The following is a 25,478-nucleotide window of genomic DNA, read 5'->3' on the forward strand; positions in this document are numbered from 1 at the left end:
TAGACTAGATCTACTGCATTTCTTTTGTCCTTAAAATTGGTTTTCTTCTCAAAGAAAGAGATCAGGGTGGTCTGGCATGATCTACTTTTTTTAAAAATCATGTTGTATTTTATCCAAGTTACCTTTTACCTCTATATTCTTAACTACTCTCTCTCTCTTTCTCTCTCTCAACATTTTATTCTAAAACCTTCCATACAATTGAGGTCAGCTAACAGGCCTGTAGTTTTGCAGATCACTTTTTTTCCTTTCTTAAATATAGGTACTATATTTGCAATTCTCCAGTCATAAGGTATGACCCCAAGTTTATGGAATCATTAAGAATCCTTACTATTAGACTAGCAATTTCATGTGCCAGTTCTTGTAATATTTATGGATGGAGATGATCCAGGCCTCCCAATGTGGTCCCATGAAGCTGTTTGAGTTTGGCTTCCAACTCAGATGTGGCGATTTCTGCTTCCGTATCCTTGTTCCTATTAGCCTTGTGCCACTGCCCCCATAGCTGCTCATTACCCATTTTAAAAACTGAGGCAAAGCGTTTGTTGGGCCATACCTAGATTATCTTTAACCTCAACTCCATCGTCAGTATTTTGCAGTGCCGCAGCTTCTTTCCTTGTTTCCTTTTTATTTATATGGCTAAAGAACCTTTTACAATTGTTTTTTATTTCCTTTGCAAGGTCTAGCTCAGCTTGACTTTTGGCAATTCTCACTTTTTTCTGATGCTTTCTGACCTGCAAGAGACAGTTTTCCTTGCTAATCCGTCCCTTCTTTCATTACTTGAAGGTGTTTTGCTTTATCTTAATAACCTGTTTGAGATGCTTGTTCATCCAGTTTGGTCTGCAACCTTTCCCTACAATTTTTTCTGCTTAGTTTGGGATGCAGGGTTGCAGAATGTTTTGTCTGTTTAAAATTAGAGAAAATGGGCAAATATTTATTTTAAATGCAAGCTGAAGCATACAGCAATATTCTAAAGTCATAATGTTAATTTCTGTTAAGAGGTTCTACTCCCAAAAGTGATTATATAAAATTGATACCACCTTAACTAACAATGTCATTTTTAGTCAGAATCTAAAGTAGCTTTTGAATAATGTAGAGTTCTTGTAACTGTGGGGTCAAAACAGCCATGGGGGAGCAAACTGGATTCTGTTGTAAAGTGCATAATTATCACAATGGAAAATTAATTTCCAATGGTACCGGACCACACTCTTATTCTACTTAACCTTAGAGTCTCCTACCATTCTCCAGGTTATGCCCAAGGTGAACACAGGTTAGAATCCCAGCCTTCTGATTGACTCCCAGGCTGCTAGGACAATGGCAGTACTTCTCAACAAGTGCTGGGTGGAGAACTGAAACTCTGTTCCACAGATGTTTCTGAAAATTTGGTTTGGTTCCAATTTTGGGACAAAAAACAAAAATTTCAAAATTCTCAGTGAGACAGAAATCTGAAAACTGTTTCATTTGCAAAAAAAATCAAATATTCATTTTGATAATTTCAAAATGAAATAGTTTACAAACTCTGCAAAAAAAAAAACCCCAATGATTTGAATTGGATTGGGGAAAAGGAGCTGCTTTGTGTGGCATGCTTACCTGAGCAGCTGTAATGGGTCCTCTACGCCTTTGATGACTGTTTAGAAGGTCACTTAGGGTGGTTGTGAGACACCAGCCAATGGTAATGTGACATCTTGGTTGCCCCTACCATGAATAGTTTGAAAGGGAGTTCTGAGGCAATTTCTACATGAGAAATCAGCTCTACAGCGCCTCATGTGTATCCCCACAAATCTCAGCCCAGTGTGGTTTTTAATGCATTTACCAATAACTATAGCCACACCATTTGTCAGTAATTATCTCAAAGTGCATCTGAGGTAACACAGTTATTCAGTATACTTTAAACTGATATGGCAAACGTAATGATCAATGTGATAAATTGAAGATAAAACAACAAAAAAAAGTCTCTTCATAAAAGCAAAACATTTTAATACTTCCTGAAAATAAAAAAGATCTGTGTAAGTGACTATCATGGCAATTATGATCATTTTTAGCCAATACATTGAAACTGGATTATCCTCTTTGCATATTATTGATTTACAAGGAATATCTGATTTAACCCTAGAAAATGATTACTACATCATTCAAGTTTTTCCATTCCATTTATGTTTCTTGTCTGTTTTGTTTGACCCACACTTTGAAGTGTCCTTGTTCTGTGATTGGAGTTTAGCAAGTTGAGTGTTCCAGGTTCAATGCCATTTAGACTGGCAATAGCAGGACTTGCTTAGACAGTGCCCTTGCCAGACCTTGCCCACTGTGCTTTGTGGTATCTATCTGGCTTTTGTTATAGAAGCTTTTGTTTTCTTCTTATAATGGGGAAATTGTACAAAGTTAAGAAGTGAGTGCACTTGGATCTATATAGTCTGTGGTTGATGTATTCTTAACTCTTGGGAGTCTGAGCTAAATAACTGTAATAAATCTCCCATCCAGCATGCACTATTGAAAAACGAATGGAAAGACTTTATGTTCTGCTTATTGAAATTTTTTATTTTGTATCTGATGGTGTGCTATTAAAGAAACATTTTATTGTAATGATTTTGGGATGGCATGGCTGCATTACACACTCAGCACTGAAGAGAACAACTCTGCAGCCTTCAGAGGGAGAGAGAGAGACACAGGGCTAGCAGCATATGCTGTGTGTCCTTTGAAAATATATGTAGCAAAACTTCATACACTCCCCCTACCTCCTAGTTGAGCTGTGAGATATCAGAACTTTAATCAGGTCCAGGAGTGAATATTGCCCAGAATTCACCTCAGATCAATGTCTCTTTTTTGTGGATGGTTTATGTCCTCTTGTGTATACACGTTATGGTTCATTTGTTAATTACACAATCACATATTGGTTTTTCCACAGGCCCCTACCTTATTCAATGCATAGGATGGCCAGTGCTGTGGGAATGAATTAGGGTTGTATAGAGAATGACTGTGGTGTCTGTAGGACTCCTGTGGCTTGTTTCTTGCAGGAATGTGCATAGAGAAAAAGGTAATGGGCCCCAGAAAGAGAAAGGAGAACATCGTGGTTAAGCTCTTGAATGCCACCCTGAAGAACTGGATTATATCCCTGCCTCTGCCACAGAGTTCTTGTGTGATGCTAGGAAAGTCTCTTAAACCAAACTTTTCCCAGGTCGTCACAAACTGTTAATTTTATGGGTGCCTAACCTGAGGCTCTGGGCCTGATTTGCAAAAGTGCTGAGCTCTTGCAACTGCAGATGAATTGAGTGAGAGCTACAGCTACTGAAAACCCCTTGCAGTATGGTCTGAGGAATGAACATGGCTTAAGAGAAAGGAGGCCCTGTGTTTGAAACCTAGGCAATTCATTTAGCATTTCCATTTCCCCATCTATAAAATGGGGTCATAATATTTCACCCATCTACCTCATGTAGAGGGGTGTTGCAATGATGAATTAATAAATAACTGTACAGTACTGAAAACATATAAAGTGCTAAAAATGCTAAGTACTCAGTGAAAAATCAGATTTTCAGTGTCTCAAGCTGGCTGCCCAGTGATTGAGCCACCTACAAAAAATGCTTGCAAATTTTGCCCTTAATCTCCCTCTGCCTCAATTCTCCATCTGTAAAAACTCCCCCTCTCTCCAGGGATGTCATAAAGATAAATTAATGAATATTTGTGCTGCACTACTATGGTAAGTGTAATAGAAAAAGAAATGAGTAATTCTGTACTCAATGTGGATAGTGTGTGGTAAATCATGCCTGTGGCCACACACACTGAATGAGGAGGATAAAAAGAGATATTTTACACTACCTCATTCCATGTATGCAGAAGGAGATGGGATTCCTGTGGAAAATATACAGAAAACATACAGATATTATATTTGGAACAATAACCTATAGAAAATACACATGAATCTCACATAGCAAAAGCAGATGAAAAATGCACACAAAAATCTTGGAAAAACTTATTGAGAACCATGTTACGCAAATTACATATACATGGAACAAACACAATTGATCTCAAAAGGAACTAAATGTGTTTTCAGCCAATTTGAATTAGCCATATTTAGCCATAAATATTTCAAATCAATCTCAAATCTAATCTGTTAAATTGCATTTCTAAGGTGTTGTGTAGATTTACTGCACCAGATAAATGGTTTTTATTAAGTCTAGAACACTTTCCTTTCCCTGAAATTTTTAGTGCATGGTCATATTAGAGAATATTGAGATTAATTGTAGACATATAGGGCAGGAAGGGACCTCAAGAAGTCATCAAGTTCATCCCCCTACGCGATAGCAGGACTAAGTAAATCTAGACCATCCCTGACAGATGTTTGTCCAACGTGTTCTTAAAAACCTCCAATGATGAGGATTCCTTGATGTTATCATTATCTGCTATCTAATTCCACAATTCCTCCACCACTAATCAGATCTCTGTCCCTTTTCACTGTTTCTTGTAACTTCTTTCTTTCCCTGTGGCCTTAATCAGAAAAAAATAAAAGTGGCTTTTTTTCTTAAAGCCTCTCTCCTTCTGTATGAAGAAGTGAGAGGTTGTATTTGCACTGCAAGATACACTATATTGATACCATTTGTGAATTTCTTCCAAGATACCATGGTGACAGCTTGTCTCTTATAACTAGGACAGTGCTGTGGTTTCAATAACGAAACAGAATCTGTCCCTCCAGGGCTGCAGAAAATGAAATAAACCCTTCAGCTGCAAAACAAAGCTGTATTTTGAAAAGCACATTCAGTTCAGCTGTGCAGTGCTTCAAGGGCTCTTCCTTACCATTTGGGTCAAGGAGAACAAGCACCAGAAACACAAAGGCAGCAACATAATGCCGGAGTTCTTGCTGTTGGATTGGGTCTGATAAAAGGATCAGTGGTATATGGCAAAGTTATCACCCTTTCTCTCTGGAAACCAATGTGGTGTTATTTCTGTCAAGGCAGAAAATTAATTTAATTGGTTTGCCCATGGAGACTGATAAAACTGAGTTAGTTGTATGAATACTTCAGGGAGAGTACTATACAGCCTTAAAACTACATGGTGGATGGCTTCATGGCACAGCATAACCACTTGTTGTTCTTTTCCATTGATATGGTGGTTTTTAAACATCCTTTCCCACTGAGTCATTCTTGTATGTCAGTGGTTTCCAACCTTTTTTCATTTGCAGACCCCAACAAAGTTTCAAATGGAGGTGCTGACCCCTTTGGAAATCCTAGACAGTCTGCGGTCCCCCCAGGGGTCTGTGGACCGTAGGTTGAAAACCACTGATCTAGGTCATCTTGTCTTGTAACAGGTGAAACATGCAGGGTGGGATGTTGCATCGCCAGTAGTGGTCTTTAGATTCCAAGACTGAACAGACACTTTACACTCCACTTGTGTGGCTCTAGAAAGGGTGAAATGGGCTTTCTCCTCAACAATAGCATCCAAAAAGTCTGCCATTACCATTTGCCAACAGCATATATGGTAACATACTGTTTAGCCCCCTCCACAAATTCATTTGAAGCACAGCTTTGCCTTATTGGCACAGAATGTGGGCCTTACCCTTGCAGTGGCTGTGGTTTTCCCTCTGTCTCTCCTTCCATGATCAGGATATTGGATTGTTATACAGAGTTGGAAGAAAACAGTTTTGAAGGTACTTACTTAATCTTAGATTTTCTGCTTCAGGGCTTCGAGACAGCTTTAAGGCAGCCAGGACTTGCCTTGCTGAGCAAACTTTTCTGAAGGCAGCAGCCCTTCTTTCTGGTGATGAACAGCTGATATTCCTGTTTCTGAAATGCCTGCTCAGTGAGGAAAGGCAGCAGTAATCACCTGGCGCAGTGAGATAACTGATAACTGTCTTTCATTCAACATTTAATTAGTAGGGGTTGCCAATTGCCCAAGTCTTTTGGCATTTTGGGGGTGTTTGTTTTGATATTTTTAAACAAAGGTCTTCTATGGCTCCTCTGCTAAAGAAGTGTGAGACCTGGGAGCTCCTGGCAGGACTCCTTCCTTTTGAGAGGGTTTTAGAACTCTGAAACTAGGAGGAATTCCTAAAGTATTCATAACACATGGCAGCATCCCCTGGCCAAGCTGAGCTGTGCTGGTGCTATTATGGGACTGTGAAAACATTTCCCACTAATGGATTAAGCCCAGTGAGTCAGAATTAAGAAATTAGTCCCTCTAGAATATTGCTAAGCCATAAAACCTATTAGTAGCATGGATGTGTGGAGGGTTGAAAATCATTTGGCTGAGAAAGGTCTAAGGGCCTTGTTCTCTTCAATGGAGTTGCTCCAGTCTGAAAAATGATATAGGACAAGCAGTCACTGCTTCATATTTGTAAAACAACTTCATAGCAATAGTCCAGTGCAAGCAAACAAATAAAAGGAAGAGCTGCAACTGCCGTCCAGAGACCACACTGTAATAGCTGTTTTGTTCTCTATCAGTAGGCTAGCTTCTGATCTCACTTACTCTGGTGTAAATGCAGGGCCTGTGCAACCATTTAGGTGACCTAGGCGGTCGCCTAAGGCACTAGGATTTGGGGGGGCAGCATTTTCTTCAGTGGCGACTGCGGCAGCCAGCTCTTCGGCTGCTCCGGTCGCCGCCGGCATTTAGGCGGAGGGAGCTGAGGTGGAGGGTCGCGGGGAGGGCCGCCTTCAGCAAGTAAGGGGGGGAGGGGTGGCACACAGAGGAACTCCCCGCCCCAGCTCACCCCTGCTCTGCCTCCTCCCCAACCCGCCATGGCTGCTTCACTTCTCCTGCCTCTCAGGCTTGCGGCGCCTAAGCTGATTGGTGCTGCAAGCCTGGGAGGCGGGAGAAGTGAAGCAGCAACGGCATGCTTGGGGAGGAGGTGGGGCAGGGGTGGGGAGGGTGCCTCAGGGCAGAGGGTAGGGGGTGGGGAGCTGCCGCGGGGTTGGGTGCCTCAGGGCGGAGCTGCCACGGGTGGGGGCGCCTCAGGGCGGGGGGTCGGGGACGGGGGAGGGTGCAAGGTGGAATTTTCGCCTATGGCATGAAACATCCTTGCACTGGCCCTATGTAAATGCCAATGAAATCAACAGAATTACACTTATGATCATTATTATTATGATGATTATTTCTAATGGTGTCCATAGGAGCACTAGATGCCTCTCAGTATAGATAGAAAACATGGTTCCTGTATCAAACAGCTATCAAATGTGAGGGACTAGGAGATGACAAGACAATAGAGGTGGGGACGGGAGTAACTTCAAACAGATTACACAATTACTCAGTGAGGTGTAATACACAGCATGATGGAGCAAGGAAAGTGGGAAATTTATTATAACTATAGTAAATTGATCTCTTACTTAGGTTTAAATCTGGAGTAACTGAACTTGTAATCTGGCCCATTATCTCCAGTTCCACTTGACTGTTTCTCCAGATGCTGTCATCACTACTACACTGGTTGCTGGTTTACTTTCAGATTGCACCAGTGCTATCAGTCTGCATGGAAAGAAATAGTAAACTGCAAGCGCTAGATTTTATTGTGGATTGTTCATGAAGGTGCGTGGCTTGGAATTTATAAAGAATAGAATTTAGTCTTTCACAAACCCCACCCATCTTCTTTGAACAATACAATAACTGACCTAATAGCATCACCTGCCTTGGGAAAAAAAAAAGATTCTTTGAAATAGCCAGAGACTCTAAAACATGGAGCAGGTGGGATTAAGGCTGCAGGGCAGTTTTCCCTTTCAGTCACTTTGATTATCCCACATTATGTATATCTATGAGAAACACTTTTCCTCATGCAGAAACATTTTTCTACCTTGTTTTATTCTAGGTACAGCATAAAGGACTCCAACCAAAGTGCCAATCAGTTTGCTTTCACCATATCCTCTTTTTGTGTGTGTGTGCGGGGGCAGGGGCGGGGGGGCGGGGTTGGGTTGGTTTGTGCATGAAAGCCACCACCGTTTAATAATAATCTCTGGGAGCTGAAGCAGCAGGAGTAGAGGAGGCTTAACAAGAAAACTGATTATTTATTATTTCTTACTCATATTTGCAGTTTGGGTTGTATAATATTTTCTGAGTATACCCATTGTTTTGTTTTTCATCTAGACCAATGTGTCTCACCATTGTCATTTTAAAGATACCTCCATTCTTTCCTTAGCCATGTTCTTTTTAGGTTGTCTCTAACCTCTTACTGCCAGAAGAGAACTAAGTTCACAGTGCGGTTGGCTCTCACGCCTCTTCTGACCTCTTAAGATACCTGTCTATGAGACTGTAGCTGTGAAAATCTAATCTCTCTTTGTGTTGTCCCTCCCTCCCCCCCAGGTGTATATACATTTCTTTCCAGCACCTTGAAATCTTTGGAAGAGAAGGAGCATATTCATCGTGTTCTGGACAAAATCACAGATACATTGATTCATTTAATGGCCAAGTCAGGTCTCTCTCCAGATCAGCAACACAGACGACTGGCTCAGCTCCTCCTCATACTCTCCCACATCAGGCACATGAGGTGAGAGAGTGCACATGCAGCCTTCTTGCATTGTACAAGGCAACGGCACAAAATTCAGCGTGCAGGGAAGGTTTTGCTCTGTTGATACAGCCAGACTCTGATAAACTCATGTTGAATAGTAACTTACTCCACAAGTGGTCTTTTCCTTCAGAGACTACTTGTGGGGCAACATGCTAGTCAGTGTGAATGAGGGCGTCACAGTGTGGCCCATAATTCCGAAATACAAACAGCCCTTCTGCTTAATATCATGTGGGAGGGAAAACTGTCCCTAACGCTATTTGTTTCTTTTGCTCTTTATGGTTCCTCTGCTTCTGGTGTCACTGTACTGCAAATGGGTCCAATGGTGGAGGCAGGACCTGATTGTTGTTGTGTTATACACAATGTCTTACTCTGTTTATAACATACCGAGTAAATTGAAACAGTATATAACACCCCAGTTCTGCAACCTCTACTCACATTGAAGTATGGGATTCAGACTCTGTCTCCATGATTTTTAATAATAATTAACAGTTAGAGGTGATATGTTTGAAGAATTTAATTTGCTCTTAATCTAAGCAAAAGGTCTATGAGATAAGAATGGCTCTACTGGGTCAGACCAAAGGTCTGTATCCTGTCTTCTGACAGTGGCCAGTGGCAGTTGCCCAGAGGGAATGAACAGAACAGGTAATCATCAAGTGATCCATTCCCTGTTGCTTATTCCCAGCTTCTGGCAAACAGAGGAGAGGGACACAACCCTGATCAATTCAGTTATTCAGTTCTTGAAGTGAAATTTGGCTCCTATACCTTATAGTTGGGGTGTTAGAAATCTGACAGGTCTAAACAGGTACTGTTTATTTTTAAGGTGTCAAAGCACACTGATTGGTTGTTGAATGGAGTTATGGTTCCTTGATCCCACTGCATAAGTAGCATTTAAAATAGTGGCAAGCGTCACTGAGGTTACAAATGTGGGTGGTGAAAGGATTAATAACACTCCCTAATTTTTTTTTCCTCCCAGAACTGATCTAAACATTCAGGCAAAAGCCAGAGTGGTGGTTTGTTTTTGTTTTTGTTTGTTCTTTTTACTTTTGTAAACTTTAAGTTATTTTTCTTGTTATGGTAAGTCTGACAATCATTGATTTGGTAGTTATGGGCGCTGAATAGACGATTAACATTAAAAGCCAACACTTTGTGGGGGAAACTGTGATATCTTAGGTATTATTGTGTGGTAGCTGTTGCCAGATGGTGACTTTTTAATGGCAATCACTATAAATATTATGGAGTGTTATTATGGAATGCCCTTTGACTTTGTTTTCATTGCAATCCACAGCAATAAAGGGATGGAGCACCTATACAACATGAAGTGCAAAAATGTAGTCCCTCTTTATGATTTATTGCTGGAAATGCTAGATGCTCACCGATTGCATGCCCCAGCCACCAAAAATGCTCCCCAGATGGAAGAAGAGAATCGGAGCCAGTTGACAACTGCATCAACTTCATCACATTCCTTGCAGTCCTTTTATGTAAACAGGGAAGATGAGAATTTGCAAAATACAGTATGAGGGTTCACATGTTAAAAAAGCCTATAAGATTCTGAGAATCCCAACAGCATACTACCTAGTTCATACATCACTTTAGCTAAATTGCCACACGTGTAAACACTCCAATAGGCACCAGTGATTTCCAGTCTGACTGTTCATTGATCACTTGCTAAAATCCTTAATGGAAGAGGTTTTGTTATTACAGATGGCCTGCAAGGATGGGAGGCCAACTTAATTTGAACTGGCTCTTATTTACCCCATGCATTAATTAGGGTGGGGATTCCGGTAGCCTTTGTCAGGCCAAGATTTTGGGCTTTGTTGACCGTTTGCTGGGAATCATTTGAGCCTGGGCCTGAGCTGAGTTTGAGTAATTGATGTTTCCACTGAAAGGTTGAGTGGCTCCAGGATGAGCCACAAGGAAGCCCCACTAAAGACTAGTTACACAGTTCAGATCTTGGTAGATTCTAGCCTGTCATATTCGCACAAAGTACTCCTTTCTGAAAGTAATATTGTTTTAAAATTTCCCTTACTGGCTGACATCGGCAGATGTTTCCCCCTTCAAGAATACATAGAATTTATATCCAGTTGCGGTTATATCATCCAATGGCCATACTGGATTGAATGCACTCAATCTTCTCTGATCTCAGTCCTGGGGTGGGTAGTACTTTGTTAGGAAGCCAGCTGGGAAACGTGTGCCTTTCTGTGGATGTGGTGCCATTGCCTTTAATATTAATAAGTGTTGTCAAACTCTATTGAACTCACCCATCCATTTATTTTGAGGAAGCTTTATGGCTTGTATTATACAGGAGGTCAGACTAGATGATCAAAATGGTCCCTTTGGGCCTTGGAATCATGAATGTATGTAATTTCCACTGATACTAATAGGAGTTAAAACCACTTACGAAGGGCATCTAATAAAGGGGAAGATAAACTTTAATCTTCCCTGTACTGGGTACCGTTAAAAATTAGGTATTTACCACCCTTTCTAGTTCAGTTGATTGCAGTATCTCACATTCTAATTAAACATTGCAATAGATGATCATTTCTAATGGTCTCCACTGCAACAAAAGTAGAACTCCTTGTATGCTGATTAACAACTCGCAGTAGGGAAGAACAGACATAGAGAGGGACAGTACAAGTTTGCGCTGCAAGCCAAGGGCCTAATATACCCTCAGGCATGTGCATCTTGACTTCAGTGGAAGTTGGTGGGGGTAAGGAGGGAAGGACGGGAAGAGGTATATATCAGAACACAGACTTTTGTTCTAAATCTGCAGGTAACTACTAGCTGCATGTGTGGTATTTTTTTCAGACTCCCTAGGAAGCTAGTGAGCTCTCAACTTGTGAAGCGCTTTCATCTCATCTTAATTTAATAACCCTCTTGCTAATGCAGATCACTAATTTAGTTTCCAGTAGTCTCATTTTTTTTGTGACTATGATAAAGCACCTGTCTTTGTGCTTATGCAGAGAAAGCATTGGTCTTTCTTTGCAATTCATTACCCAAAGGCCACTGGGGGCTCCTAAGTATCTTGTCCAAAATGTACACATTTTTATTTTCATTTTGTAGCAATTTTTTTTTGTTGAGAAAATCTTGGTGTACTGTATATTATGGACATAAATAAGCAGAGGTGAAGATCTGAATGGGCCATAGGAATCTTATACCTAAGTTTAAAAGACAAATGTCACCCAGTTGTAGCCCAGAGTTGCCCATCAAATATAGTGTGTTAACAACTTCCATGTTCTTTGTAATAAACTAGACAGAGCTCCTCTAAACTTCAAAGTATCTAAATTAACGGCTCCTTCTTTGGTTCTCCCAACAAATAAGCACACTGGGTCAAATTAATCCTTGGATGAATTTAAATAAATGAATTTGGGCCACGGTTGGCATCTGGAAACAGAGCGCTGGATTCTGATACTTTAGCTGTGGTGAGTAGCACCCTCAGCTGCAAATTGTCCACTGAAGTCAATGAGCCTGCATATAGAATAAAGTGCTACCCAACATAAGGAAGGGTACCAAAGCATGGCCCAGACTATTAAAAATGATTTGGCAAATAGGGGTGCACACCAGCAATTTGGGATTCTTTGTTAGCCTTGGCCTTTGCAATAAGACCTCATTTAGTTCAAATGTACATTGTAACAAAAGCAGTGGGAGCCCAAGAGAGAAAAATAATGATTTCCCACAATACATACTTTTAACTCGGAGGCAGTGTCTGTGATTGACATCATTAACTTGTTCAAAACTTAATTTTTTCTTTAAAAAGCACCTTAAATAATGTTATATATAAAAGATGCATTGCTCACATATCAGACAATTGAATGTAGCCATTCAGTAAACCCAGTTGACAAAGTCTATAATACATCAAACAAAATATGTTTTCATATGCTTTTGAGGTACCATATTACATATGTAGTTATTTGTGCCTGAGGCTAACTGATTGTTAGCTTATATGATGATTATATTTCATATATACTTTTATATTTGCAGTAGATAAGCCAGCACTAACTGCGATACCTAGTACTGGATATGAAAAAGAAAAATAATATCCTGTAGTGACTACATTTGAGAAGGAAAAATATTCAGGGAAGCTAATTATGCTTTTACCAAACAATAATAGAGCAGATGAACTTGCTTTGCATAGCAAACCTGTTGCCATTCAAATAACAGTCATTTCAAGAAGTTCAGGGCACATGTGAAAGTAGTAATGTGAACTTGCAGACTGTCTCAGGTAAAACTCCTATGAAAGACAACAGGAGTGGTTCTGAAGTAAAAATAAAACAAACAAACAAAACAAGAGCAATTTCTTGGTGTTTGTGGTGACTTTCCTGATTTTTCCTTCTTGTACATTTAAGAGGTTGGTAGATTAGAAAACATGTCACTAAGGAAGAAAGAATGAATAGCTTACATTTCTACTGATAATGCAAGGTCAGTATGTTTTGCAGTGGAAGCAGTAGCTCTCATACTGGAGTCATGATCTATTTCAATAATTGATTACCGCTATTTTAATTCTTAAAGAGTTGTGCCAAAAATGAAACCAAACATCTAAGAATTAGAACTGTTTCCACCAAAATCCTGCCTCCTGGAGTCAATCTAACTACAGACTTAAATGGGAACAAGATAAGTCCCTGTTCTTGCGTGTGTGTGTGTGTGTATATATCTCTATATATATATCTATCTATATATATATAATATCCTACTTTTAAAACTAGGATGCAACCCAATTTAAAACTAGCAGGATTGTGTGGATGCAAACACTAAGGTAATGACAGCAGAATTAGTGTGATCAATTATTCTACATTATGTCAGCTATTTTGAAAGCTATTTACAAATATATTACATCTTTACAAACTGAATATTTTTGTATTTATGAAGTTAAGGCCAGGTCTTAATGCATAGTATGCGTAGCTAGTACCCAAAAATATACCACAATTTCAGATTGCCTTCAGTGATTTAAATGTTGGGTACCAAAAATTCATATTTCATTAAAAACCTTTTCTTTCTACTTGCATTCTCTTTTTTTTATGTTTTAATTCAAATGTAGATATTTTTTATGTCCTAAAGGTTGTTTTCTAATTGATTGTTGCCTTTGTGAGGGCACTTCAAATTTTGCACTGTCTGTAAGAGATTTTTTTTTTAAAAAAAGCTCATTTTTTGCATTCAAAGGTGCCTAAACTTTTAAAGAAATATATGCTGCCATATTGCAATCTCCTCTTCAATGAGTGCTCTGTATCCCTGTGCATCTCCAATAAGTAATCTGTTTTCATTAAACAATGACCATCTGAGAGTGAAAAGAAAGAAGTTGCTAGTCACAAAGACTTGCATTAAAAAGTCACTTTATGCTCCCTTATTGTGTGTGTATATATATAAAAAAGAAGCTTCTTTTGTGCACTACCTATTTTTTCATTGTAGAGCCCTTTCTTTAGTACCAGGTTCAAGTGCCATAATGTATTTGTTAGATTATTCTGCTGATGCGTATACTGTTTTTGACATCTTCTTGTTTTGTTAAAGTTTTGCTATGTTACATGAAACACACATTAAACCTCTTTTGCACCTTGAAACAAATGTTACAAAAGACTTAAAAAAAAATCCAGCAGCATACTTGACCTGTCCAAGATTTTCTCAACCTATTTGATGTCAAAATAAAGAATTAACTAAAACAAGGTCTGTTGGATAGTTTTTAAAACTGCTTTTTCTGCTTATTGCCTCTTGATGACTAGCTAGATGATGAGTAATCATTTAGATTTATAAAAAATGTCCCCAGTACATTTGTCTAAGGCTAGAAAGTGCATTTGCAAAAGACACGGGAGTTTTGCCTTCATTGCAGGAAGAGAAAAGACCTCTTGAATTCTCCTATGGTAGTACCCACTTCCAAAGACCTTGCATTGCCTGTGTGCATGTATGTCTGTACCTGTTGAGTCAGGGCTCCTGCCAGAGCATGGATGCTCAACCTGCTGACTGCAGAGTCCTAAAATGTGGCTATGGGCTGCACCATCTATGAGCACTTGGAGGCTAAAGAGCAACCCTTATGGCTGTGAGTCTTTTGTCTTTTCTTTTTTTTAAATGTGACTGTTATTAGATGCCACTGAATCAGTCCTTCATGTCACAAGGTTTGGGCAACTTCCCTGCACAGCCACTCACTTAGCACTGTGCGGCACTCTCCCCTTTTCCAGAGTCAACAGGCACGAGGAGACTAATCAAATAGATCGTGTTTTACAAGCGTTTAGTCATTTAGCATCTAGTGCAGACAAAGATAGTGATGGGTTAATCACAACCAGCGTATACATTTTTTTAAAGATCACTGTCTGTCTGCACTTGTTAACAATAACAAGTCACTGGGACCAGATGGCATTCACCCATGAGTTCTGAAAGAACTCAAATGTGAAATTGCGGAACTCTTAACTAGGGTTTGTAACCTGTCCTTTAAATCAGCTTCTGTATCCAATGACTGGAGGATAGTTAATGTACCGCCAATATTTAAAAAGGGCTCTAGAGGTGATCCCTACAATTACCAGGCAAATTAGTTGAAACAATAGTAAAGAATAAAATTGTCAGACACGTAGAAGAACATAAATTGTTGGGCAAAAGTCAACAAGGTTTATGTAAAGGGAAGTCATGTCTTACTAATCTATTAGAGTTCTTTGAAGGGGTCAACAAACGTGGACAAGGGGGATCTAGTGTATTTAGATTTCCAGAAAGCCTTTGACAAGGTCCCTCATCAAAGGCTCTTACGTAAATTAAGTTGTCATGGGATAAGAGAGAAGATTCTTTCATGGATTAAGAACTGGTTAAAAGACAGGGAACAAAGGGTAGGAATAAATGGTAAATTCTCAGAATGGAGAGGGGTAACTAGTGGTGTTCCCCAAGGGTCAGTCCTAGGACCAATCCTATTCAACTTATTCATAAATGATCTGGAGAAAGGGGTAAACAGTGAGGTGGCAAAGTTTGCAGATGATACTAAACTGCTCAAGATAGTTAAGACCAAAGCTGACTGAAGAACTTCAGAAAGATCTCACAAAACTAAGTGATTGGGCAACAAAATGGCAAATGAAATTTAATGTGGATAAATGTAAAGTAATGCACATTGGAAAAAATAACCCCAACTATACATACAATATGATGGGGGCTAATTTAGCTACAACGAGTCAGGAAAGAGATCTTGGAGTCTTTGTGGATAAAGATGTCCATGCAGTGTGCAGAGGCAGTCAAAAAAGCAAGCAAGATGTTAGGAATTATTAAAAAAGAGATGGAGAATATCTTATTGCCCTTATATAAATCCATTGTACGCCCACATCTTGAATACTGCGTATACTGTGGTCACCTCATCTCAAAATATACTGGCATTAGAAAAAGTTCAGAAAAGGGCAACAAAAATGATTAGGGATTTGGAGATGGTCCCATATGAGGAGAGAGTAAAGAGGCTAGGACTTTTCATCTTGGAAAAGAGGAGACTAAGGGGGAAATAATAGAGCAGGGATGGGCAAACTTTTTGGGCTGAGGGCCACATCTGAGTGGGGAAATTGTATGCAGGGCTGGGGCAGAGGGTTGGGGTGTGGGAGGGATGGAGTGTGGGGTGTGGGAGGGGGTGCAGTGTGCAGGAAGGAGCTCAGGGCAAGAGATTGGAGCAGAGGAGGGTTCAGGGTGTATGAGGGGGCTCAGGGAAGGGGGTGGGGTGCAGAGTGCAGGGGGAGGCACAGATCAGGGGTGCAGGAGGGGTGTGGATTGAGGGAGGGGGCTCAGGGCAGGGAGTTGGGGTGCAGGAGGGGTGAGAGGTGCATGCAGTCGGCTTAGGGCAGGGAGTTGGGGGGCAGGGGGCAGGAGAGGGTCAGGCTCCAGCCTGGTGCTGCTTACGTAAAGTGGCTCCGGGGTGGCAGCGGTGTGCACCGGGGCCAAGGCAGGCTCCCTGCATACCTGTCGTGCCCCCAGCCTGCGCTGCTCCAGGAAGTGCTGCGGCTCCTGGGGGGAGGGGGGGGCCATGGAGGGCTCCAGGTACCTCCCTCGAAGCTCCCATTGGCCGTGGTTCCCCGTTCCCGGCTAATGGGTGCTGCAGGGGGTGGTGCCTGAAGGCAAGGGCAACACATGGAGCCGTCTTCTACCCCCTTGCCCCCCACCCAGGGCCTCAGCGACATGGTGCTGACAGCTTCTGAGAGCAGCACAGGGCCCATGGCGCCATAGGGGGCAATCCGATGGGCCAGATCCAAAGCCCTGAGGGGCCAGATCCAGCCTGTGGACCGTAGTTTGCCCTCCCCTGTGATAGAGGTACATAAAATCCTGAGAGGTGTGGAGAAAGTGAATAAGGAAAAGTTATTTACCTGGTCCCATAATATAAGAACTAGGGGGTCAGCAAATGAAATTAATGGACAGCAGGTTTAAAACAAAGAAAAGGAAGTTCTTCTTCACACAGCGCACAGTCAACCTGTGGAACTTCTTGCCTGAGGAGGTTGTGAAGGCTAGGGCTATAACAGGGTTTAAAAGAGAACTAGATAAATTCATGGAGGTTAAGTCCATTAATGGCTATTAGCCAGGAAGGGTAAAGAATGGTGTCCCAAGCCTCTGTTTGTCGGAGGATGGAGCTGGATGGCAGGAGATAGATCACCTGATCATTGCCTGTTAGGTTCACTCCCTCTGGGGCACCTGGCATTGGCCACTGTCAGTAGACAGGATACTGGGCTGGATGGACTTTTGATCTGACCCAATATGGCCACTCTTATGGTCTTAAGTGATGTTTAAAACACATTTATTTCCACAGTCTAGCCAAGTCTAGATTCTTTTATTTCCTGGGCGTATTCATGCCTAAGTGGACTCTCAGGATGCCTCTTTACCAAAAAGTCTGCTCTTACCAAGTATTACTAAGTGCATCCTAGCGAAGACAAGGTTGTTCGTGGTTTTTCACTACCTGTTAGCAGGTCACGGTAAAGACAGCAGAGAAGCGAAGACTGAAAACTCGGGTGTTGTCTTGTGTTTGCTAATATGGGTAAGAACACATCTTTTTCCTAGTGAAGACTTTACCCTTTGCAAAAAAAAATACAGGTATAGCCTCAAAATAATTGTGGGTCTCTGAGCACAATCAAGATAGCAACATGTATATTAGATTAGATTCTGTGCTGTCATTTTTTTTCGAAAAAAATCTCTTTGCAGTGCTACTTCAGGAAGGGACTATTGGCTCCTCTGATTGTGAGCCTGTACATTCAGTAAGAGTGAGATTCACAAAGCTGTTTAGGTTCCTAACTCCCATTGATTTCAATTAATTTTGGATGAAATCAACAGAAATTAGATGCCTTTGTGCATCCCACCCTACAGGTGTATTTTTGGATTATATTTTTCCCTGCTGGGCAATGCTTCATTTTGGCTTCTAAGCAATGTAATTTTTCACTCTACATAGACCAGCATAGGAACCAATAAGGCTATTATCCCTGGAAGATTATAAATAATTTGGTCAAGCTCTGTAGCATGTTTTCTACATATGAGTAACAGATCATTCTGCCCCTCGCCCAACATGCTTGCATATGAGCTATTTGTTTTAAAAGGAAGCTTTGGATGTTTGAGGGCCAGCACTGGGCTTTTCTAGCAGAAATGAACAGTGGTCCTTCCGCCCCTGCCCCCCACTCCAAACAAAACAAAATAAAACATTTTATCGGTACTGCATTTAGCAATCAGAAAACCAGGTTGTGAATAACATAATACCCTGCTCATTTAAAGTGCTTTTTATCAGCAGATCTCAAAATGATTTAGAAAGGAGATCAGCAGCCTCATCCCTATTTTACAGGTGGGGAAACTGAGGCACATAGAGGAACGTAACTTGCCCAAAGTTGTGCAGCAGGCCTGTGGCAGAGCTGGGAATAGAATCCAGGTTTCTTGAGTTCTTGTCCAGTGCTCTATTCACTAGGCAACACTGCCTCAGTCATTCCCCACACAGGCACCCTCACACATATGCCTTGGGACACGTGAAGGATTTGCCAAAGATTTAGGTTGATTGCACATCTGTATGTGATCAAACACATAAGCCAATGGACATGCACTGAAGTAATATCTCATATCACAGGATTGGCTCACAATCTAGCTGCACTCACTGGAAACATCTAGTTTTATCTATCCATTTGATCAATCTGACGCTATATTTGTAAATCACAAATGGGATGTTGTCTGATCACTGAAAACTGTTTTAAGATTGCTAATTTGGTTCACACACTTCCAGGACCATTCCAAGAAATTTTTCCCAATCAGTTTCTGTGGAGTCAGCCATGGTGCAGCCCCTGGCCTTAGTGCTCACCCACCAAGTCCATACCAAGCTCAGCCCCTGCATTTGAGCCAACCCCATTCTGCTGCAGTGTCACTCCCCTCACTCATCGGGATGGGATTTCCCCCAGTGCATGAAGTGGGGGAATCATAGCACCACTCTCAATTTTCAGCCCCCTCCAGCCTTTTCAACATGATGGAGGGGCCACAGAACCAAGGCTGAGCAGTGTCCCCTCCCCCCCCATGACTGGGGTCCCAATGGCACTCACTCAAGTTTGGTCACATGGCCTGAGCTGGTAGTGTGGCAACCAGTGTTTCTGCTCCTAGCTGCTGGCACCAGACACACCATGCACAGGACTGCAAGTGCTACTGCATACCTCACTGACAGAGCACAGCACAGCACAGCCAGGGATGTGAACATAATGGTCTGTGGCTCAGTGTCAAGCCCATCATGGTGCCAGTCCCAAATCATTATTTGAAATGTCATTGCATGTGGCTAAACCCTCCATTAATGCACAGTTAGAGGGCACTTGGGTATGGGGAGGGCATCCCCTTGCACAACGCTGAGTTGACCAAAATTGGCTGAAAGCAAGTCCTGCTCAGTTCCGATTGCCTTCAGGACACTGCTGACAGCGGGCAGCATTACAGCTAGCCAATCATGTCCCACCCTCCCCACCAACACCTTTACTCTGCCAACCCACAATTGCTGAAAGGAACAAGCCTGTCATTGCTGTCTTTTACAAACCATTCAGACTCACCCACAGGATTCAAGCTAATACTATTAAAGGACAGCATCAAAGGCTTCCCACCCCACCCATGTGCTATCATCTACCATTGTTGACCTCACACTCACTGTCCCTTGGGTAGGGCCAATTGAAGTTCCCACTCCAGGTCCTGTGCTTCGGGTGAGGGGGGGCGCCCTGTGGGCTGGTGCGATTGGCCGGCACAGTCAGTCCCAGAATAGATGACTCCTTCACTTCTTCCCCAGGCCTCTACTTTTCGCAAATAACATCAGTTATTAAAATCTTTATTGCACAGGTGTACAAAAAGTGGATCTGGACAGAGTGGTGGCGAGGAGTTCACCAAGTGGCACATTCCCGCCAGCTACCCAGCAAGCACAGAGCGGCTGCACAGAAACCCGCCATGATTTTTTTCTTTATTGACACATCACACTGTATTCCATCCACACTGCACATCTACTTAACCCAAGCAAAGAAGTCAGCATGTGCTCAAAGGCTGGTCACAATTTGGGTTCCCCCAAAGACACAGTGAGTGTCAGGATCTACCTGGGGTAATAATTGAGTGACTGAGACCATTTTGACTTGCATCATGCAATAAGGTGAGCACTAGTGCTGCACCAAAAAAACCCCAACCCAAAACAGCAAGAAACTGTTTGAAAAAATAGCTAGGTTGGGCTTACGTCTCTGGAATGCCTGGCTCAAATGACCACATGAATGGGTCACTAACCCTTCCACAAGGCACAGCACATCAAGAAAGTTGGTGCAAGCAGGCAGATTTTTAGAGCAGTTGTCCTTTAAACAGGAAGGACAAAGGGGCAGTGGAGGGAAATGGTGCATCTGCACATCCATCTGCACCATAGGCGGCTCTGCAAAGTGTGAAGTGGCCTGTTGATCTCAATGTGATGTTTCTCAGCTGAATGAGCTCACCCCATGGGGATGAATACAATCCAAAACAATAGCTCTGAGACATGTGAACAGCTCCATTCACCTCAGTGGGTGTTTCCATCCCACTCTTATGGGCTTTAGAGCTGTGCATGAACTATGCCTGTTCTCAGCTCTCCATGCAGATCCTGGCTCACATGGAGAAAGCCTGGCAGACCCTCTCAAAAGGGCAAGACGCCTCCTCACAAATCCAGCTCATGTGAGGGGCGTTAGAATTCAACCCCTCTAGATGGGCACAGGACCCCTAGCTCCTGGCATATGCCAAGGAGGCAGTGAGAAGGGCTCAGACATTCACAGAAGGGCATGGCCCCCGTATCACAGCATGGTGAGGGGGCAAGGCAGGGCTCTCAGACACCACCTCAAGGGACAAACGCACACACATGGGAGCGGAGCATGTGGGGCTGACAGGTATCCCTGCCCCTAGTCTTTCCCCAGGCCCCCTGACACTCAGCCACACATCCCCCTTACCACTGTCCCACACCTCCTCACTAGAGCCCCCAGCCTGTTTCCCCTCCCCTACCACCTATCCCCATTTATCCCTCCTTCCTGTAACGCCCTCCCCTCACTGAAGCCCAAACCCCTCTGCCCCAATACCCCTCCCACCCAGGAAGCTTTCGCTTCTAATTTTTTCCCCCAACTACTTTGACTACATCCTCCCCAACCACCACCAAAAAAAAATAAAAAATAAAAAATAAAACTGCCACTCATGCCTCTCAAATTGTAGCAACCTCCAGCCACTTGATTCAAAACTCATTTGGTCTTAGGTGGGGGCCTTAGTTATGTTCAAGGAAGGGTGAGCTCACAGCCATCACTCTCAGTGAGGTCTAGGCTTCACTAGTCAATTGTACCTCTCAGTTCACGGTGGTAGAAGGACACCGTTTTTTTTGGATGTGGGGGGAAGGGCTGCAACTCAGGAATCCACTGGTCAAATGACCCTAAATTTGGGTCACTAATGCTACCCCACATCCCCATTGGGCAAACCAAATTTCAAAGCAATCCAGGTAACTGGTCGTATTTTAGAGCACTTGCAAGAGTCGAGCTTTAAAGCATATAACGGGTGGCCAAACTCAATGACCATATGACAATCTTCAGAAGTTCGAGAGCCAGGGCGCGCATGCCAGGGCTTGGGGTGTTAGCCCTGCAGAGGCATGGTGGGGTTAGGGGCAGGAGTGGGGCTGAAGTCCTGAGGTGCCTCCTGCGGGCCTGAAGCCTGAGACCTCCCCTCCCACTCACTGGGCAGAAGCCCCAAGTTCCTTCAAACAGTCTGGTAGGTGGAGGGGGTGGGGGAGGCTACAGATCTTTCTGTATTGGTCCATGCACACTGTAAAAAAAGTGTAGTGTCTTAAACAGTATTCTCAGCTTACGTCTCCCAGAGATTTACTGGGTGCCATGCAGCACCGTGGGGAACACACCCACTTTGACTGGCACCACATCAATGATTTGATTTCTAACTCTGCACAAACCCTCACCCCCAAACAAACAACCCCGGCGCCAGAAACATTTTGAAAAATGGCTATTTATTTTGAGCTTGTATCTCTGCAGGCTTTTGTCATAAACAGATAGCTAAGGGTTAATGTCTCTTTCACCTGGAAAGGAGTAACCTGAAACACCTGACCAGAGGACCAATCAGGAAACAAGACTTTTTCAAATCTGGGTGGAGGGAAGTTTTGGGTGTGAGCCCTTTGTCTTCTGCCTGTACTCTCTCGGCTATGAGAGGATTTTTCTGCCTCCTGCTTTTCTAATCTTCTGTTTCCAAGTTGTAAGTACAAAGATAGGAAGACCATAGGTTTTTTTTTTGTATTTACATGTGTGTAGTTGCTGGAATGTGTTAAATTGTATTCTTTGTGGATAAGGCTGTTTATTCATATTTCTTTTAAGCAATTGACCCTGTATTTGTCACCTTAATACAGAGAGACCATTTTTATGTATTTTTCTTTCTTTTTACATAAAGCTTTCTTTTTAAGACCTGTTGGAGTTTTTCGTTAGTGGGGAACTCCAGGGAATTGAGTCTGTAGCTCACCAGGGAATTGGTGGGAGGAAGAAGTCAGGGGGAAATCTGTGTGTATTAGATTTACTAGCCTGACTTTGCATGCCCTCTGGGTGAAGAGGGAAGTACTTCTGTTTCCAGGACTGGAAATAGGGAGGGTGGAATCCCTCTGTTTAGATTCACGGAGCTTGCTTCTGTGTATCTCTCCAGGAACCCAGGGAGGGAACACCTGGAGGAGGGAAGGGAAATGGTTTATTCCCCTTTGTTGTGAGACTCAAGGAATTTGGGTCTTGGTGTCCCCAGGGAAGGTTTTTGGGGGGACCAGAGTGCCCCAAAACACTCTAATTTTTTGGGTGGTGGCAGCTTTACCAGGTCCAAGCTGGTAACTAAGCTTGGAGGTTTTCATGCTAACACCCATATTTTGGACGCTAAGGTCCAAATCTGGGAATATGTTATGACAGCTTTAGCATAAATGACAGTAAATTTGGCTCATTCAAGCTACCTTGCACCATCCTAAAACACATCAAATTTCAAAGGAATTCAACTAAGAATGTTGATTTGCGAGAACCTTTAAACAGAACTTTAATGTGACACAACCTTAACTACAGCGGTGCTGCTGAACAACTGTAAGACCGTCAAACAGCAGGCTAGGGAGCCTGCCATGCTATGTCAGTCAGGTGTCCCATGGCCAGTTCTGAAATGGGGCTAGCATCACTCAGCTTAACTTTCTTGGCTTACTGCCCAGGCTCCCAAACTGTTTGTGACACAAACTTTACTGCACATAGCTATAGCATCTCGATCAGTGAACTAAATGGGAGTTTCAGCTTGCTAGCACCTCTGAAAATCAGGCCCTGTATATTACACAAACTCAAAAGCAGCCACTAAGGAGTTTCTCCTTCAGAAATACGCCAAAGTATCTGTGAGTATTGGGATCTTGCAAAACCTTATGTGTTTGTCCCAGCCACTGGCCAACCTTTTAAATGACAGAACAGGCACTTCAGTGCAATGCAGAGTACCTACGGACTGTCTCTTTGTTATATGTTTGCACGGTGTCTAGCAGAATGGGCCCTTCTTGTAGGCACTACCACATTATAAATAACAACAATCATTAATACACCCTAATGGAAGAGATCACACCAGGGTTTCAATGGCATATTTGATCACGGATCGAATTTCTGCAATTAGCAAAGGTGAAAGTACACCGGTCCATCCAGTCCAGTGTATCAGTAAGAGCCGGCACACAGCCCACAGTACCGGCACCGGGCAGCTTCCCCGGGCCAGCAATTTAAAGGGGCCTGGGGCTCCCACAGCGGCCGGAGCCCCTGGCCCTTTAAATCACCGCCAGAGCCCTGGGGATCCCTGCCACTGCCGCAGCTACTGCTACCATGGGGTTCCGGTGGTGATTTAAAGGGCTCGGGGCTCCCAGCCACTGCTACCACAGCCAGAGCCCCGGCCCCTTTAAATCCCCTCCAGAGCCCTGGGGTAGCGGTGGCAGCCGGGAGCCCTGGGGCTCTCGGGGGCGATAAAGGCCCCGGGAATTTAAAGGGCCTGCCCCTTCTGCCAAGGCCCCGCCCCTTCCAGTTGAGCCTCCCCCCCCCGCACCTTTCTCAGGACCCCATCCTGCGTACTGGTAAGTCCCTGGCAATCAGATAGCAACATAGACATGAACTGATCCTCACACACCTTTGCCGTGACCTCCCCACCCTCCACCCAACCATCACTTCTCTGTGGCATTTTTTTCCAAGCATTCCCCAATATCTCCCCAAGAGACCTTCCTCTGAGATCTCTAAGGGAATCAACTAACTGGTGCCTAAAATGAGGCTGATTGTGGCTCACTCTGTACAGCAGTGGCTCCAGGCACCAGCGCTCCAAGCCGTGGGGGGCACCCTGCCGGTCCCTGCTAGGGCAGCAGTCAGGCAGCCTTCGGCGGTGCACCTGTGGGAGGTCCGCCGGTCCTGTGGATTCGGAGGCAATTGGGCGGTGAAGCCACGGGGCCGGGGAACCTCCCGCAGGCAAGCCGCCGAAGGCTGCCTGACTGCTGTACTTGGGGGCGGGAAAAAAGCTAGAGCTGCCCCTGACTCTGTAGTAGCAAGGTGAGTCTTAGTGACATCAGTAATAATATCATGTCATTATCCTAGTACCAGTACACTGGATTGTGGCCAAACTGTGATCGGATTCTAAAAAAGAAGAAAAAAAAGAAAAAATATATCAGCCAAATGGGAGGATCTTCTACTCTATTATAAAGTAACCCCAATTAGCAGATTAGGATTCACATCCATGACATTTCCACTGTTGTAGCACAAGCAACCAATCACTGCATAGCTACAGCACCCCCCCTCTCCTCTCCTGCCCCCCAAAAACCCCACCCTTCATCAAGCCTGCTTCAGCTGCTGTTTCAATTAAAGAGACTGACTTTGTCTCTTTGCTTCCCAGCCTATAAATGATTTATCAGTCTGCCCAGCATAGCACTCCTCTGACAAGGAAGCTGGCCCATTCAAAACTGTTTAATTTTCTGGCTCATATGCAAGTGTAGTAAATATTTTTGTTACTGTCAACTTTTATTCTCAGTTGGGTCAGCCAGGGCGAGTCTATTGCCATGGAATGATAACAGGTCAGGGATCTGCACTGGAACAGAACATTTAATGCCACCACTACATTGCAGCATGGCCTGCTTAAACATCCTGTGTAACAAGTTCTGATGCACCTTCCACAGAACCAGAACACAGTTGCTGACACCCACAGGCCAGAAGCAACACAGGCTGAAGACAAGAAGATAAAAAGGTAAACTAAATGAAAAAGGAATATTAATTACTCTGGCAATCGGTAATCCTTAAATATAGTGCAGCTGCACAGGCTATTCTTACTGCAATAGGAAAGTCTGTGGGTTTTTTCATCCATACATGATCATACTATCCTTTAAAATCCTTGCACAGTGATTATTTCTTGGTCTGGTTAAACACTGCATTCCTTTCCACTCTATTACAAAGTCACTTCCTTCAGATCAAGCTAGAAAGAAAGAAAGAAACCTAGGCAGACCACAGCAGCATGGCAGTCTATGGTCAGTGCTGCTGAAAGTGTAAAATCACCTGCTGAATGAAACCCACTTATGTTCTTTTTC

General features: G+C 43.1%; 1 protein-coding gene across 1 annotated transcript in view; it reads left to right on the forward strand.

Annotated features, from left to right (window-relative positions):
• The window catches only part of ESR1 (estrogen receptor 1), a 177,119-nt gene extending 163,037 nt beyond the window's left edge, over nt 1-14,082 (forward strand). The window contains exons 7-8 of the mRNA XM_030556594.1: nt 8,263-8,446; nt 9,753-14,082. Of these exons, the coding sequence (XP_030412454.1) occupies nt 8,263-8,446; nt 9,753-9,984 (416 nt within the window). The 3' untranslated portion in view covers nt 9,985-14,082. The remainder of the gene's footprint in view (nt 1-8,262; nt 8,447-9,752) is intronic.
• Nucleotides 14,083-25,478: the final 11,396 nt, after the last annotated feature.

The sequence above is a fragment of the Gopherus evgoodei genome, chromosome 3, assembly GCF_007399415.2.
Source record: "Gopherus evgoodei ecotype Sinaloan lineage chromosome 3, rGopEvg1_v1.p, whole genome shotgun sequence".
Taxonomy (NCBI): domain Eukaryota; kingdom Metazoa; phylum Chordata; order Testudines; family Testudinidae; genus Gopherus; species Gopherus evgoodei.